At 41.0% G+C, this 14,819-nt stretch overlaps 1 protein-coding gene across 2 annotated transcripts in view; it reads left to right on the forward strand.

The window, feature by feature from the left end:
• Positions 1–270: 270 nt before the first annotated feature.
• RAB23 (RAB23, member RAS oncogene family) overlaps positions 271–14,819 on the forward strand; it is a 30,617-nt gene continuing 16,068 nt past the window's right edge. Inside the window, exons 1-3 of one of the 2 annotated variants that reach the window (XM_079780764.1) lie at positions 271–558; positions 6,560–6,778; positions 8,907–8,992. In XM_079780764.1, coding sequence (XP_079636890.1) covers positions 6,624–6,778; positions 8,907–8,992 — 241 coding nt within the window. In that variant the 5' untranslated portion in view covers positions 271–558; positions 6,560–6,623. The remainder of the gene's footprint in view (positions 559–6,559; positions 6,779–8,906; positions 8,993–14,819) is intronic. The other variant, XM_079780765.1, reaches the window with a different exon arrangement.

The raw sequence follows: 14,819 nt of genomic DNA on the forward strand, positions 1-14,819 counted from the left end.
CAGGCACGTCCCGAGTCCTCGGGCAGTCCGAGCACAGTGCAGGCGGACTTGAGCAGGGCCTTCTTCGGCCAGCTTCTCTTTACCGGAATCCCCGCTCCGGGAGCTCCTGTCCGCCTCCGGCCCGCCTCCTGCTCACCCGGGTCCCGGGAGGCACGGGGGACGCCGCGCGGCTCCCCGCCACCAGCCAGCACCCGGGCGGAGCCGGCGGGGAACCGGGACCCCGCGGCGCATGCGCAGACCGAGCCCGGCGCATGCTCCGCAGCGCGGCGGGTCCACAGATGTGGGGAGTGGAGTCTCCCGCGCCCGACCATCCCCGGCGGAGCTGCCGCTGAGCCGCTCGTTCCTAGCCCTCATCGCCCATAAAGTTCGTTAAAAAAAATCATAGTCATTCTTAAAAGAGCGAAAGAGGGCGCGAGCCAGCCGGGCGGCCCCGCCGGGGGAGCGGGCGCGCTGGGAGGAGGTGGAGGTGGCGGCGGCGGCGGCGGCAGCGGTTGCGCCGCGACCAGGAGGAGCCGGTCGCGCCGGGCTGGGCTTCGGGGCTGCGGCCGCCCGGGGACGGTGAGTAGCGGCTCGCACTCCGGGGCGGCGGCGCTGGACTCACTCGCCCTCTCCAAGGGCTGAGGACTCCTCCGGGTCCGCTGGGGCAGGATCCGCCTCTCCCCGGCGTCCCGGGATGTGCCTTTCCCCAGGGACTGGAGGGGGATTTGGGGGGTCAGGAGCCTCCAGGCCCGGCTCCCATCCCCCGGCCCAGGCCGCCCAGCGCCCGCCTCCCCGCCTCCCCGCCTCGGAGCGCGGTGTCCTAGGTGTGGCTGGAGGAGGTGGGCGGCAGCGCCTGCCGGGAGCCCCCTCCGGCCCCCAGCGGTCCGGTCTTCCTGGGTGTGGGTGCCTGGAATTGCCCCTTGGGCGGGAGTGCGCGGGGTGGAGCGGGGGCGAGGCGCTGCGCCTCCATTCTGGCGGAGCTCCCGGCGACTAGCTCTGCCCCGGTCCCCGGACGGGGAAGGGGCGACTCCGGCGGGGCCCGCGGGACCCCAGCCAAGGGGCGTTCAGTGCCCGGGTTGGGTTTGATGGGGAGCAGGGTCCAGAGCTCTGCCCTGGCCTTCAGACCCCTCTCCTCCCTCGGGGGGCCCCACCCTTCCCCAGTTCCTCGCTCAGACAGCTAGGAGATGAATGAGCCGGTCTGCACTATTTCATTGACACTGGGTGTCACACAATTGCTTGACTCCACGGAGGAGCCCTAGGCAGCTCGCTCCTCGCAGGCAGCGGAACCTGAGGCTGTGGAGGAGCGCAGTGAACGTCACTGTCTAGTAGCAGGGGCCTCTGAAAAGGGCCGTTTATTTCCCCAGGTTTTCTGTAACTCCTAACATCAAGGCAATTTCATTGAACCCAAGACGTGTTTCAGTATTTTTAAAATATAATCACAGCTGTATTTAAGTGCAGGCTGTGACGAAGAAAAAAAACAACCACACCTCTTTTGACCAGTGAGTTAACTCATCCTTTCCTTTTCTAATATATAAGATTGCATTAGTTGGCAAAAAAAAAAATCTTTAAATTTGCGGTAAAAAGTATGTAGAGCGTTACTGTCTAGCTTTTAAATTGTACTCAGAATTGTGCTTATTTTCTAAGAACTTAATTGTTTTGATATAGTGCTTTAAGACTATAGAGTAGTGGCTGCTAATCACAAAACGGTGTTAAAATCTGATATAACTTTTCGCCCTAACCGGTTTGGCTCAGTGGATAGAGCGTCGGCCTGCGGACTCAAGGGACCCAGGTTCGATTCCGGTCAAGGGCATGTACCTTGGTTGCAGGCGCATCCCCAGTGTGGGGTGTGCAGGAGGCAGCTGATCGATGTTTCTAGCTCTCTATCTCTCTCCCTTCCTCTCTGTAAAAAATCAATAATATATATATATATATATATATATATATATATATATATATATAAAATCTGATATAACTTTTTTTTCTTTCTTCAAATTTTATTATTTTTTAAATGACCATATAGTAAAATTGACCTTTTTATGGAGGTGTATTCTATGAATTTTAGATTCATGTAACCACCATGACAATCAGGATGTAGAACAGTTCTACCACCTACCCCAAAAAACCATGGTATCCTTTCCCTCTCATCAATTACAGATACTCCTCAATTTAAGGTGGGGTTAGGACCTGATAAACCCACTATGAGTTGAAAATAATTTGAAATGCATTTAATACATACTATGTTGTATGATATCGGTTGTTTACCCTCCTTATTTCCTGGCTGAGTGGAAGCTGATCCCCCCATTCCCCATGTCTCCTCCCACTCCTGATGCTGCAGTCCAGCATCACAAGAGTGTAATCATACTGTATATCACTAGCCTGAGAAAAGGTCAAAATGCAAAATTTGAAGTATGGTTTCTACCGAATTCCTATCATTTTCACACCATTGTAAAGTTGAACATTGTAAGTCTAACCATGTAAGTCTGGGACCATCTGTACTGTTCTTTCCTAGAATCTATATATATAAAGAGCCAGGGTTGTAACATCCAAAACGACTGAAGGCTGTGTGCGCAGCAGGTGAGCGGATTGAACTGCTGACCTCTTGGGGAAAGGGAGAGAGCAGCAGGGCTGATCAGCAGCGGCAGCAGCTGCCAGCAAGGTCTGGAGAGAGAAGCAGGGTCATCAGACCCTGCTTCTCTCTCCTGGCCTCGCCAGCAGCCAGGGGCAGCTGCTGATCAGCCCCGCCTCTATGATCAGGCCCGGAGATAGGCCCGGAGATGCTGACTGGCATAGAAACAGACCAATCAGAACCTACTCTGGGTGAACTGTGAAGGCAAAACCTAAGGTGGGGGCTGAGGAGGGGTTTTAAGGGCAACAGCTGTTTGGTGTAAGGTATAAAAAAGTGATTCAATTTTTTAATGACCGGTTTGGCAGTATAGTGCATATGGCTGGCTATCAGTCCAGATATAGGGATTATGTGTTTTTGTCTGCCAAGAGCATCTTCTCCTTTGAAAAAGGCTCCTCTCCCCCGCCCCCCCAATTTAAGCAATCCTATTCTATATAATCTATCTATACTAATAAAAGGGTAATATGCTAATTAGACCAGGTCGACCGGCCATTTTCCAGATGTCCAACTTCCTTCCAGACAAAGCCATGGTGGTAAGGGCTGAGGCAGAGGCAGTTAGGGGTGATCAGGCTGGCAGGGGAGGGCAGTTGGGGGTGATCAGGCAGGCAGGCAGAGGCAGTTAGGGGCGATCAGGTAGGCAGGGGGGCAAGGTAGAGGTGATCAGGCCTGCAGGGGGCAAGGTAGGGGTGATCAGGCCAGCAGGGGGGCAAGGTAGAGGTGAACAGGCCGGCAGGGGGGCAAGGTAGGGGTGATCAGGCTGGCAGACAGGGGTTAGGGGCGATCAGGCAGGCAGGCAGGCGAATGGTTAGGAGTAGTCGTCCCGGATTGCGAGAGGGATGTCTGACTGCCAGTGTAAACCATCAGTCAGACATCCCCCGAGGGGTCCCAGATTGGAAAGGATGCAGGCCGGGCTGAGGAACCCCCCTCCATGCATGAATTTCGTGCACTGGGCCTCTAGTATCATATAAATGGAATCATGTAATATGTAACCTTTTGACTTCTTTCATGCCTTTTGAGATTCCTCCAAATTGTTGCATGTATCATCAATTTTTTTTAAGTTGCTAAGTAGGATACCATGAGATGGATGTGTCAGTTTATACATCCACTCATTGAAGGACATTTGGGTTGGTTCCAGTTTTGAGTGATTATGAATAGAACTGCTATCAACATTGGTGTACAGGTATTATTGTGAACCTAAGTATTAATTTCTCTAGGCTATTGCTAGGGTCGTGTGAAGTATGTTTAACTTTTAAGAAATTTTTACACTGATTTCCAGAGTGGCTGTATCACTTTGCATTTTGACCAGTGACTTGAGAGTACTAGTTGCTCCACACCCTCTCTAGCACTTTGAATTGTCAGTATTTTTAAGTTTAGCCATTCTAATAGGCATGTAGTAGTAGTGTCTTATGGTTTTAATGTGTCTTAAACTAATGGCTAAAGATGTTAACTATCTTTCCAGGTGCTTATTTGTTAGATTTCTTATGTTGAATTTTGAGGGTTCTTAATATGCTCTGGATAAAAGTTATTTGTTCAACATGTGTTTTGCAAATATTTTCTCCCAGCCTGTAGCTTGTCTTTCACAGATCAGATGTTTTAATTTTCATGAAGTCTAATTTATCAGTTTTTCACTTTGTGGGTCTTTTGGTATCATGTCTAAAGAATTCTGCCAAATTCCAGGTCAAGAAGATTTTCACCTTCTAAAAATATTTTTCTAAAAATTATAATTTTACATTTATACCTATGATTCATTTGGGGAATTATTTGTATAAAGTGTGAGGAGCCTGGCCGGCATGGCTCAGTGGTTAAGCATCAACCTATGAACCAGGAGGTCATAGTTCAATTCCCAGTCAGGGCACATGCCCAGGTTGCAGGCTCTATCCCCAGTGGGGGGCGTGCAGGAGGCAGCAAATTAATGATTCTCTCTCATTATTGATGATTCTGTCTCGCTCTTCTTCTCTGAAATTAATAAATATATATATATATATATATATATAGTTTAAAGTGTGAGGGGAAGATTTACTTTTTTAAAATATGAATGTCCAGTTCCATCACCATATGTTGAAAAGACTGTCTTTCTCCATTGAATTGTTTTTGCACTTTTGTAAAAAAAAAAAAATCAAAAATCAATTGGCTATATTTGTGTGTATCTAATGTGGGGACCTCTGTTCTATTACATTGATTTATGTATCTTTCTCTTTGCTTGAATCATACTTTTTCAATTAACATAGCTGTATAGTATATTAATATCAGGTAATAAGACTTCCTCTAATTTTATTCTTTCTCAAAATTGTTTTAGCTGTTCTAGTTCCTTTGTCTTTCCATATACAGTTTAAAATCAACTTGTGTCTAACTACAAAAAAATCCTGCTGTAACTTTGGAATTGCATCAAATCATAGGTCAATTTGGGAGAATTGCTGTTTTTACTTTATTGAGTCTTCTCATTATGAACATGATATAGCTTTTCATTTATTTAGGTCTTTGTTTCATTAGCATTTTGTAGTTTTCAGCATACAGATCCTATACGTTCTGTTAGATTTATTCTAAAGTATTTAATATATTTGGAATTCTTATAAATGCCATTTAAAACTTTGTGGTTTCAAATTGTACATTGAGTATAGAAATACATTTGAGTGTTGTGTGCTGCTCTTTATTGTGCATCCTTACTAAACTCACTTGTTAGCTGCAGGATTTTATTATTTTTTTGAATTCCTTGGAGTTTTCTACATAGATACTCATGTCATCTGTGAATAGAGACAGTTTTTTCTTTTTTCCCTAATCTGTAAGGTGTTTGTTTATTTGTCTGTTTTGCCTATTGCCTTGGCTAGGACTTCATGTATGATGAATAGGAGAAGTGAGAGTGGACATTTCCCATAAAGGGGAAAATGATCAGTCTTTCAGAATTAATTTTGATGTTAGCTTTATGCTGTTTTAATAGATGTCCTTTATCAGGTTGAAGAAGTCCTTTCTGTTTCTAGTTTGCTGAGATTTTTTCTCACAAATGACTGCTGAATTTTGTCCAATATTTCCTTTGCATTACTTGATATAGTGATGTGTTTTTTCTTCTTTACTCTATTAATATGGTGGGTTATATTGATTGATTTTTGAGTATTGAACCCACTGGTGTTAATTCTTTAAAAGTTTGGTAGAAGTCTTCGATGAAGTCACCTGAGCCTGGAGATTTCTTTTTGACTTTTAAGTTACAGATTCAATTTCCTTAAAAGTTATGGGGCCATTCAGATTATCTATTTCATAGTGGGTGAGTTGTGGTCGTTCATACTTTTCAGGGAATTGGTCCATCTCATCTAAGTTTTCACATTTATGTAGAGTTGTTTGGTGGTATTATCCTTTTGAGTCTACAAAGTCTAATGATTGATATCCCTGTTTTATTACTGATTTTGGTAATTTGTGTTTTCTTTTTTCTGTTTGTCAATTTTATTGATCTTTTTAAAAATCCAGCTTTTTGTTTCATTAATTTTATCTATTTTTCTGTTTTCAATCTCATTCATTTCTATCCTTTTGCTCACTTTGGGTTTATTTGCTCTTCTTTTTGTACTTTCTTGAAGTGGGAGCTTAGATTATTGATTTGAGATTTTTCCTAAAATAAGCATTCACTGCTATAAATTTTCCCTCTGCACATTAGCTATGTCCCATAAATTTTGACATATCTTCATTTTTATTCATTTCAATTACTTTTAAATTTTTCTCTTGAGCTTCTTCTTGGCCCACAGATTGTTTAGAGGTCTGTTGATAAAGATAAAGATATAAAAATGAATGATACTATCGCCCCTCCTTTTAAAGAATTTACATTAGATAAACAGTGGGGAGGGGGGCTTCATCGTGGAAACAAATTCTTGCAATTTAATATAATCATTTTTTGATAAAACAAGTATAGCTTATTTTATATTGTACAATTTTTATGTCATGAAAAAATAATTTTATTTTCACTTTAAACCGCAGATTTGAGAAATAAGATCTGATCACCTGGAATTAAAGTTGGTACAGAAACCTTTCAACTCCAAAAATGTTGGAGGAAGATATGGAAGTGGCCATCAAGATGGTGGTTGTCGGGAATGGAGCAGTTGGAAAATCAAGTATGATTCAGAGATATTGCAAAGGCATTTTTACAAAAGATTACAAGAAAACCATTGGAGTTGATTTTTTGGAGCGACAAATCCAGTATGTATTTGGCCATTTTATCTTCTTGGTTTTGATTTGTGAATTGTGTCCAAGACTTTTGCCAGAATGATAGTAACTAATTACAGTACAGTCCAAGGTGAGGCATCTAGAGGCAGGGGCTCATGAAATAGTTGGTTGTGGTTTTCAGTTACTCATGCTGTACATATCATTATTTTTCTGTATTTCCCCACTTTCATCTTTTCCCTTCCTCTCTTATGTTCTTTTCCTATTCCCCTCGGCCTCCCCTTTCATTTTATCTTATATCTGTTCTGTATTTATTGGTGGCACTTTAAGCACTTCTTAAACACAAACTGATACGTGACTCTAGTGAGATTCCATGCACTATTTCATTTGAAAGGAAAGTTACTTGTCTATCAGAATACTTCTCATTTCTTATATTATGGGATCCTTTTGTTTAGAATGTCTCTTCTCTTTTTAAAACTGGGCAAGACTATATAGAAGTTAGAGAGTTAATAATAATTTGTTTTTACTCTAAAGAAATAAGAGAAAGCAGATTTGGGAGGATTAAATACTTCTGTGAAAAGGAACTCTTCAAGAAATCCTATTTGATTCTAATACACATCAAAGTAACACTTTTTGTCATTAGTCTTGAGAACTGTATAGGGTATCTTAAATTGTAAGAGACAAACTAAAATGTATTACGGAAATAAGTAACATTAAACAAATCTGACTTAACTAGCCCAGACATTAGCATCCAAGATAATTGCGTTCATTGTTTTAAGGATTGTTGGATTTCTAATTTGTATTCTGTTACCTTGTTTGTAAAACTATTTTTGTGCCTGGCTGGTGTGGGTCAGTGGTTGAGCATTGACCTATGAACCAGGGGGTCACTATTTGGTTCCTTTATAGCCTCGATCCCCAGAGGCAGGCGGGGGGGGGGGGGGGGGTGTTGGGGGGGATGCAGGAGGCAGTTGATCGATGATTCTCTCTCAAAGTTGATGTTCTATCTCTTTCTCTGAAATCAATAAAAATATTTTTAAAAAGAAATTTAAAATATTTTTTTATTTGCTTCCTTTAGATATTTTAAGAAGATTGATGCTTGTGTTTTTGTTATTTGAACCAAATTAATATTTTTAGTATATAGTCGATTCTCATTATTTGTGGACTCTGCATTTGCAAATTCACCTACTTGCTGAAATTTATCTGTAACCCCAGAATCAATATTCCCAGTGCTTTGGTGGTCATTCATGGACATGCACAAAGCAGCAAAAACTTAAGTCACCCTACACACACATTCACAGCCTAGGTGGAACAAGGCGACCGTCTTTCTTTTTATTTAATCTCTCATACTGTAAACCAGTATCTTTTTAGTGTTGTTTTCGTGCCACATTTTTGTTGGTGATTTCACTGTTTAAGATGGCCTCCAAGCATAGTACTGAAATGCTGTCTAGCGATCCTAAATGCAAGAAGGCTGTGTGTGTGATGTGCCTTACAGAGATAACACGTGTGTTAGATAAGCCTCGTTCAGGCATAAGTTATAGTGCTGTAGGCTGTGAGTTCAATGTTAATGAATTAACAACATATATGAAATAAGGTGTCTTTAAACAAAACCACACAAAAACAAGGTTATGTATTGATCAGCTGATGAAAATGTAACCAGGGGCTCATAGGAATTGAACCCTGTATTTCCCCTAAGAGCAGTAGTTTAGTATTTGCTAATTCAGTGTTTGCTGTGACTTAACAGAATGTGAGCAAGACAATGGACTGTATGACAAAATAGAGTAAATTTTTGAGTTAAAGGGCAACCAAGCAGGTAAGCTGCCGTTTTCCTTTCTAATTCTATCACTTGTGTACCAGAGGAGAGCAAGCACTGACCTGAGGGAATTCCTCTTTCCCAACACTGCTCGGCTGAGGCCACTAACTGTGACTGTTGTCAAAGGGAAAAACATGCCAGGTAAATTCAAATCGTGTAAAGTTAAAACTTTGCGGGAATGTCTTTCACCTTTACTTTCGCTTGGTAATTGTATCTGCATTTAAAACTACTCAGACTTTTTCAGAGTGAAAACAACATGGTTTTAATACTTCCACATTTGAAAAATAAAAATATACACAAAGCTATATTACTAAAGACATTTTCTTTACATTTGAAGTCTATCTCTTGTTTCAGAGTTAATGACGAAGATGTCAGATTAATGTTATGGGATACGGCAGGTCAAGAGGAATTTGATGCAATAACAAAGGCCTACTATCGAGGTAAATTGTGGGGGGTTTTGTTTGTTTGGGCATGTTCTTTTGGCTAAACAGAACTTTCCTTTTTTTTTTTTTTTTTTGCTTCTCATATAAAGGGTTCTCTTTAAGAATACTAAAATTAATTTCAGAGCAATTTTTAAAAATGCCAAGTCATTTTTCTTCAAAAGATCTTGATGAGTGGTAAATAATATTTGTACTATAGGGTGCTGGTCTCTGCCTTGAGAATTACATGACTTATACAGGCATCCCCAGACCTAGTCAGTCAGCAACTGGTAAACGCCTATCTCTGACCCCAAGGAAGTGACTAGATAGTCAGAGAGTGGAAACTATCATATAAAAAAGTAGAGCCCCTGTAAATTAGATGACATTTTGTTATTACATGAAATTTCATGGGTAAAGCCTTTTCAGTGCTGTAGGAGTTCAAAGAAGTGTGCGATACATGTGAAAGGAAAGAACTACAACTGTAGGATTTAAGATCTAAAATGTAGGGTTAAATTCCTCAAAAGAACTTAGATTTCTAAGTTTCCATTACATTTTTCTGTTAAGTTTTGTCCTTCTTTTATGGAATTTAAAACAGCATTTTTAGTGTTCCTCCAACTCACTGCCAGTGGTGATTGTGATGAGAACAAAGTAACTGAAAGCTTAATCTAGTACCATTATAGCCTATTGATGCTTTTGTTTTTTGTTGTTGTTGTTGTTGTTTTTTTTTTTTTTAATATATTTTATTGATTTTTCACAGAGAGGAAGGGAGAGGGATAGAGAGCTAGAAACATCGATGAGAGAGAGACATCGACCAGCTGCCTCCTGCACACCCCCCACCGGGGGATGTGCCCGCAACCAATGTACATGCCCTTGACCGGAATCGAACCTGGGACCTTCCAGTCCACAGACCGACGCTCTATCCACTGAGCCAAACCGGTTTCGGCATATTGATGCTTTTGAATATATATGTTGGTTTTTTCCACTTTTGAAAATGTGATTTATTATAATGCAACTGAGGTCTAATAAAAACATAATTACACTAACATATAAGCAACCAAAAAGCTGGCTTTCTAAATTGTTACTAAGGACACTTGACTTCCACTGCCCACTCTAAGAAAACATTTTGGGTCCCTGAGAAATAAGGGAGGTACACCTCTCAGGTGTCATCCTAATAAGGTCACCACTCCTTATTGCTCACTCTTTTTACTGTGTCCTTAAAGGCTTCCCATCTATAGAAGCTTTGATTATCGCTCTCCTGTGGATGCCATTTTGGATCTTGAGCACCTGTATTATGGTGTGAGGTGAAATTGTGCTCTTACTACCAAAGCTCTTAAAATAGATCAAATTATGAATTTCATGAGCATTGACACTGTTGGGTCCTAACTGTACAGTTTATTCTTGAGTAAAGGTTATTTGTACTTTTTTTGTGGGGTTATTATACCACAACTGCCTCCTCCCCTCTCCCCACACAACACAGGAAAAAATAAACAGAAAACCTAGGTGGCAACATCAACAGGTAGGAGGAATGCATGAGATTGTTATTATTTTCTTTTTACTTACCTAGTTTATTTCTCTATAAAGTCTTGCCCTGAAATGTATGTTCTTTTTGTGAGGAAGAAAAATAGGTTGGGCTATTTGTTTTTAAACTTTTGATAAGTTGATATGGTAGTATTACTTTTTAATCAGTATGTTACTTTTAGAGAATATATTTATTATTATGAACCTCTAGCTTAAAAAAGGCAAAACTGGTCAAATGTCAAAAATGATTTGATTTGTATAAAAATAAAAAGGAGAAAATGTTGGAACCATACAGTTAAGTAGATCAATTGGGTCCCTGATTAAAAATGACCAGGTAGCCTGGCTGGCATGGCTCAGTGCTTGAGTGTCGACCTATGAACTGGGAGGTCATGGTTTGGGTTGCAGTCTAGATCCCCAGTAGGGGGCATACACAGGAGACAGCCAACCAATGATTCTCTCTCATCGAGGTTTCTGTCTCTCTCTCTCTCCCTTCCTCTCTGAAATCAATAAAAATAAATTTTTAAAAAAGACCAGGTAGTTAAAAATATTTTAATTTGCACTGTACTTAAGTATTAATGCTTTCTCTGTTTTTGCCATAAGACTGTGTTTAATATTATTATCTTTTAACTTTTAAAATTGGGTCCATCCAGTTTGTTGTTTACTTCTTGTTTGGTACTTTTTAGGTGTCCAGAAATCATATGACTTTTCTTTACTATATCTACAGAAAACATTCTGGGCCAGAAACGAAAAAGAGCCCATAACTAGTCCTTACATTGTAATTTACAATGGGTATTTAAATTTCTTTCCAGTTTGTTTCATTTGAACTAAAAGGCTTTAATAAACAGCTTGGATTTCCCTATATTTCACATTTTAACTTAAAGTAATCCCAAGCACATAAGTAGATGTCTGTTAAAAGCTTTTCTTAAAATGTAGCTAACTTTCTTAGTTCCTCCTTGTGCTGCTTTTCTTTTTGGTCAGCAGTGGAAGCCACTCGTTTTCACATCCTTGGGGAGAGAGGGTTGCTTCCCACACCAATGGATTAAAAGTCCTGAGCTTTTATCTGATTAGACCACTCTTGACCAGATTACAGTACTAAGTAGTCAGAGGAATGGGATTATCCTAATTGGCTTGGTGCATTTAGGGCCTCAACTCCCAGAGCAGAGGCTATGTTAACCTGTCTTAAACCCTGGCTAGTGGACAGTGGGGGAGGGGTGTTCTCAGGAAGGGAGGGGAACTGGATGCCAGATAGGCAACCAGGTAATATCTGCTAGTAGTATAGATTCAGATGATGATGTAATTAAATAGAAATAAAGACTAGGAAGAGAAGGAAAGGGCGAGGTAGGAAGCATGAATTAAGTAAAATATGGATTTAGTGGTGAAACATTATGCTTTATGAAATTATGACTTACTGATTTATGTCCTAGAAATGTATTATTAAAGATGCATAAAAATTTTATTTTTAAAAAAGAAAAATTTGTAATTCATTTAAAAGACCTATTATACCAAAATCCATTGCTCTAAGGCATTTTTATATTCTTGGAATGCTGGCTTTATTGTATAGTGAGACATTTTGAAACATGACCTCCTTGTAAATTCTAGTAGGTTAGCATAGAGCACAGATCATATTAGGAAGCCTTTTGGGACCCCAAATTATTCCTCTTAAGCTCTTTTTTTAAAAAATTCTTTATTGTTGTATTACAAATGTCCCTTTTTCCCCCCATTGTCCTCTCCCAGCCTCCCCCCACCGCCCAGCCCCTGCTGTCTGTGTCCATTGGTTATGCTTATATGCATACAAGTTAAGTCTAGCCTAGGCAGTAGAAACCATGCTTAGTACAGAAAGTTGCATACAACATAAAATAATTTTTCATTATACTTTCTTACTGTGATTGGTTCTAAGAAAAAGATGCTTCTTTCTATGCTTTAGATTATATAGAGTGTCCAAGAGAATAAGGGACAAGCACTTTAAATCTAGAGTAATATCTATATAACGGTTTATAAATCTAGAGTAATAAATATCTATATAGTGGTGTATAAATCTAGAATAATATCTATATAATTGTGTTTGTGATTGGTCTTCGCCATTGTCAGATTTTACACTGTGTTCTCTAGAGCAGAGTTTCTTACGCTTTAATGTGCAAATGAATTCCCCAGGGAGCTTGTTACAATGCAGACTCTAATTCAGTAGCTCTGTGGGCGGCCCTGAGATTGCTACAACCTCTCAGGTGACGCTGATGTTGCTGGTCTTCAGCTATACTCAGAACGAGTCTTGTAGGGTCTTCCAGTTACTTGAGGATAGAATTATTCTCTACATATTATGTTTCTTGGGGAATATGACCTTATTAATCAGGAATATTTGCTACGGGTGATCTTCTAATCAACGCCAAAAGTTTATTTAGAGCTCCATTTCCTGATGTGTGGCTTGTTAACTATTAGAAGTTATTCCTTTATGGGTGGTTTACTGATATTTATGATAATGAAGTAACTTTTTCAACAGTGTGATTCTTAGGGTAGGTAGTATAGAAGGGAGATTGAATAGTAGGAAAATTAAGGTCTTTTTAAAATATATGGATAGAAAACACATGATGCTTTTAAATATCAAAGTTGTAAGATGTCCAAATGACTACAACAGAGAAATTAAAACATTAACTTTCCTAAAGATAACCTGGTACCAATGCAGAACTGGAAGTCAAAGGAAGAAATAGAAAGGATAACAGTGTTACCATTGTCATTAGCTGGTTATTAATAATTGGAAAGGAGCCCTAGCTGGTTTGGCTCAGTGGATAAGAGTGTTGGCCCGTGGACTGAAGGGTCCCGGGTTTTATTCTGGTCCAGGGTATGTACCTCAGTTGCAAGCTCGATCTGTGACCCTTGTTGGGGTGTGTGCAGGAAGCAACCAATCGATGTGTCTCTCTCACATCGATGTTTCTCTCTCTGTCTCTCCCCTCACTTCCACTCTCTCTAAAAATCAATGGAAAAATATCCTTATTATAGGAAAGGAGCAAAAGGGAGGCCAGACATCATAAGCATGCCATCTGGGCGGCTTCACCATGAAGCTGCAACTTCACACTCCCCAGGGAACCACCAGATATTCACTTGGGGAAGGGGTCCAACAAAGGGGAGATGGATGCGTGTGTAGTCAAGTCAGGGTTATGTAGGGAAGGTGCCTGCCAGTTTAACCTGGAAACAAAGATAATTAGCTAGAGGGGGTGGGGCCACTGCGAGTGCACGAAATGTTAGAATTTTAAAATCCCCAGACAAAGGAATTCTTGCACTCTGGTTCCTCCTTTGTTCCTCTGGTTTTGCTCCTGCTTCCTTGCATTCATTCGCCTGTGTTCCTGGCCATGCAGACCCCACACTTAATGGACTGATGGACTGCAGCTGGGAACACAAGCTAAGCTAGCCTGATGCTGGATTGGACTGTGCAAATATGAAACGGAAACTTCGGGCAGCAGCTTTAATCCTAGCTCTGCTAAGGACACAGCTGGACTTCTTCCATGGTGGGACGGGTGGAGTGGGAGGGAACCTTGGAAACTCAGGGATTTAATTCCACACAAATAAAGCCACTCATTCTCCCATACCAGTCTCGAAAATTCCTTTTCTTGTGACATCGCAAGAAGCCCACTTCCACCAGCATCCAGTGGGACATGGAGGGAACCCCACCAAAAATAACAGTATAGGGTCATTTTTGAATTAAGAATATTTATAGTAGCTAGTATGTTGAATAGGGCACAGCTCATGAAGTTACCAAAATGCAACTTTTGTTTTGTCTCTCATATCCCTTTATATTTGACTAGAGGCCCGCTGCACGATTGGGGGCGGGGAGGGACCACAGGAGGGCTCCCGGGCATGTCCGGACCCCAGCAGCAAGCTAACCTACCTGTGGCAGTGTCTGCCCCCTGGTGGTCAGTGCGCATCATGGGGACTGGTTGAACGGTCGGACACTTAGCATATTAGGCTTTTATTATATAGGATTAGGCAGCAGGAGGAGGTACAGTCTTTTCCTTTACCCTCAATAAAACCTCCCTTTGTCTTTTCTGTCACTCTCCAGTAAATTTTTTTTAGCTGCCTCGTAGTTGTTTCTAATCATGAACATGATCTTAATTTGGTAATGGGAATAGCCAGTCATGTATATTAATCAAAACTCCAAATGTACTTTAGCATTCAATCTCTTTTATCCTTTCTGGAGTCTTACTTAGCAGGCTAGTACCTGTGGTCTCCGAAATGAATGTTGGTTGTTTCCTCCTCCCAGTTTCTTCCCCATCTTGTAGAGATGGTTCTTGATTCTCTTGGGTCAGGCCTCGGAGAAGAGCTAATTGGGGACAAGAACACT

The sequence above is a fragment of the Cnephaeus nilssonii genome, assembly GCF_951640355.1.
Source record: "Cnephaeus nilssonii genome assembly, chromosome: 9".
Taxonomy (NCBI): Eukaryota; Metazoa; Chordata; class Mammalia; order Chiroptera; family Vespertilionidae; genus Cnephaeus; species Cnephaeus nilssonii.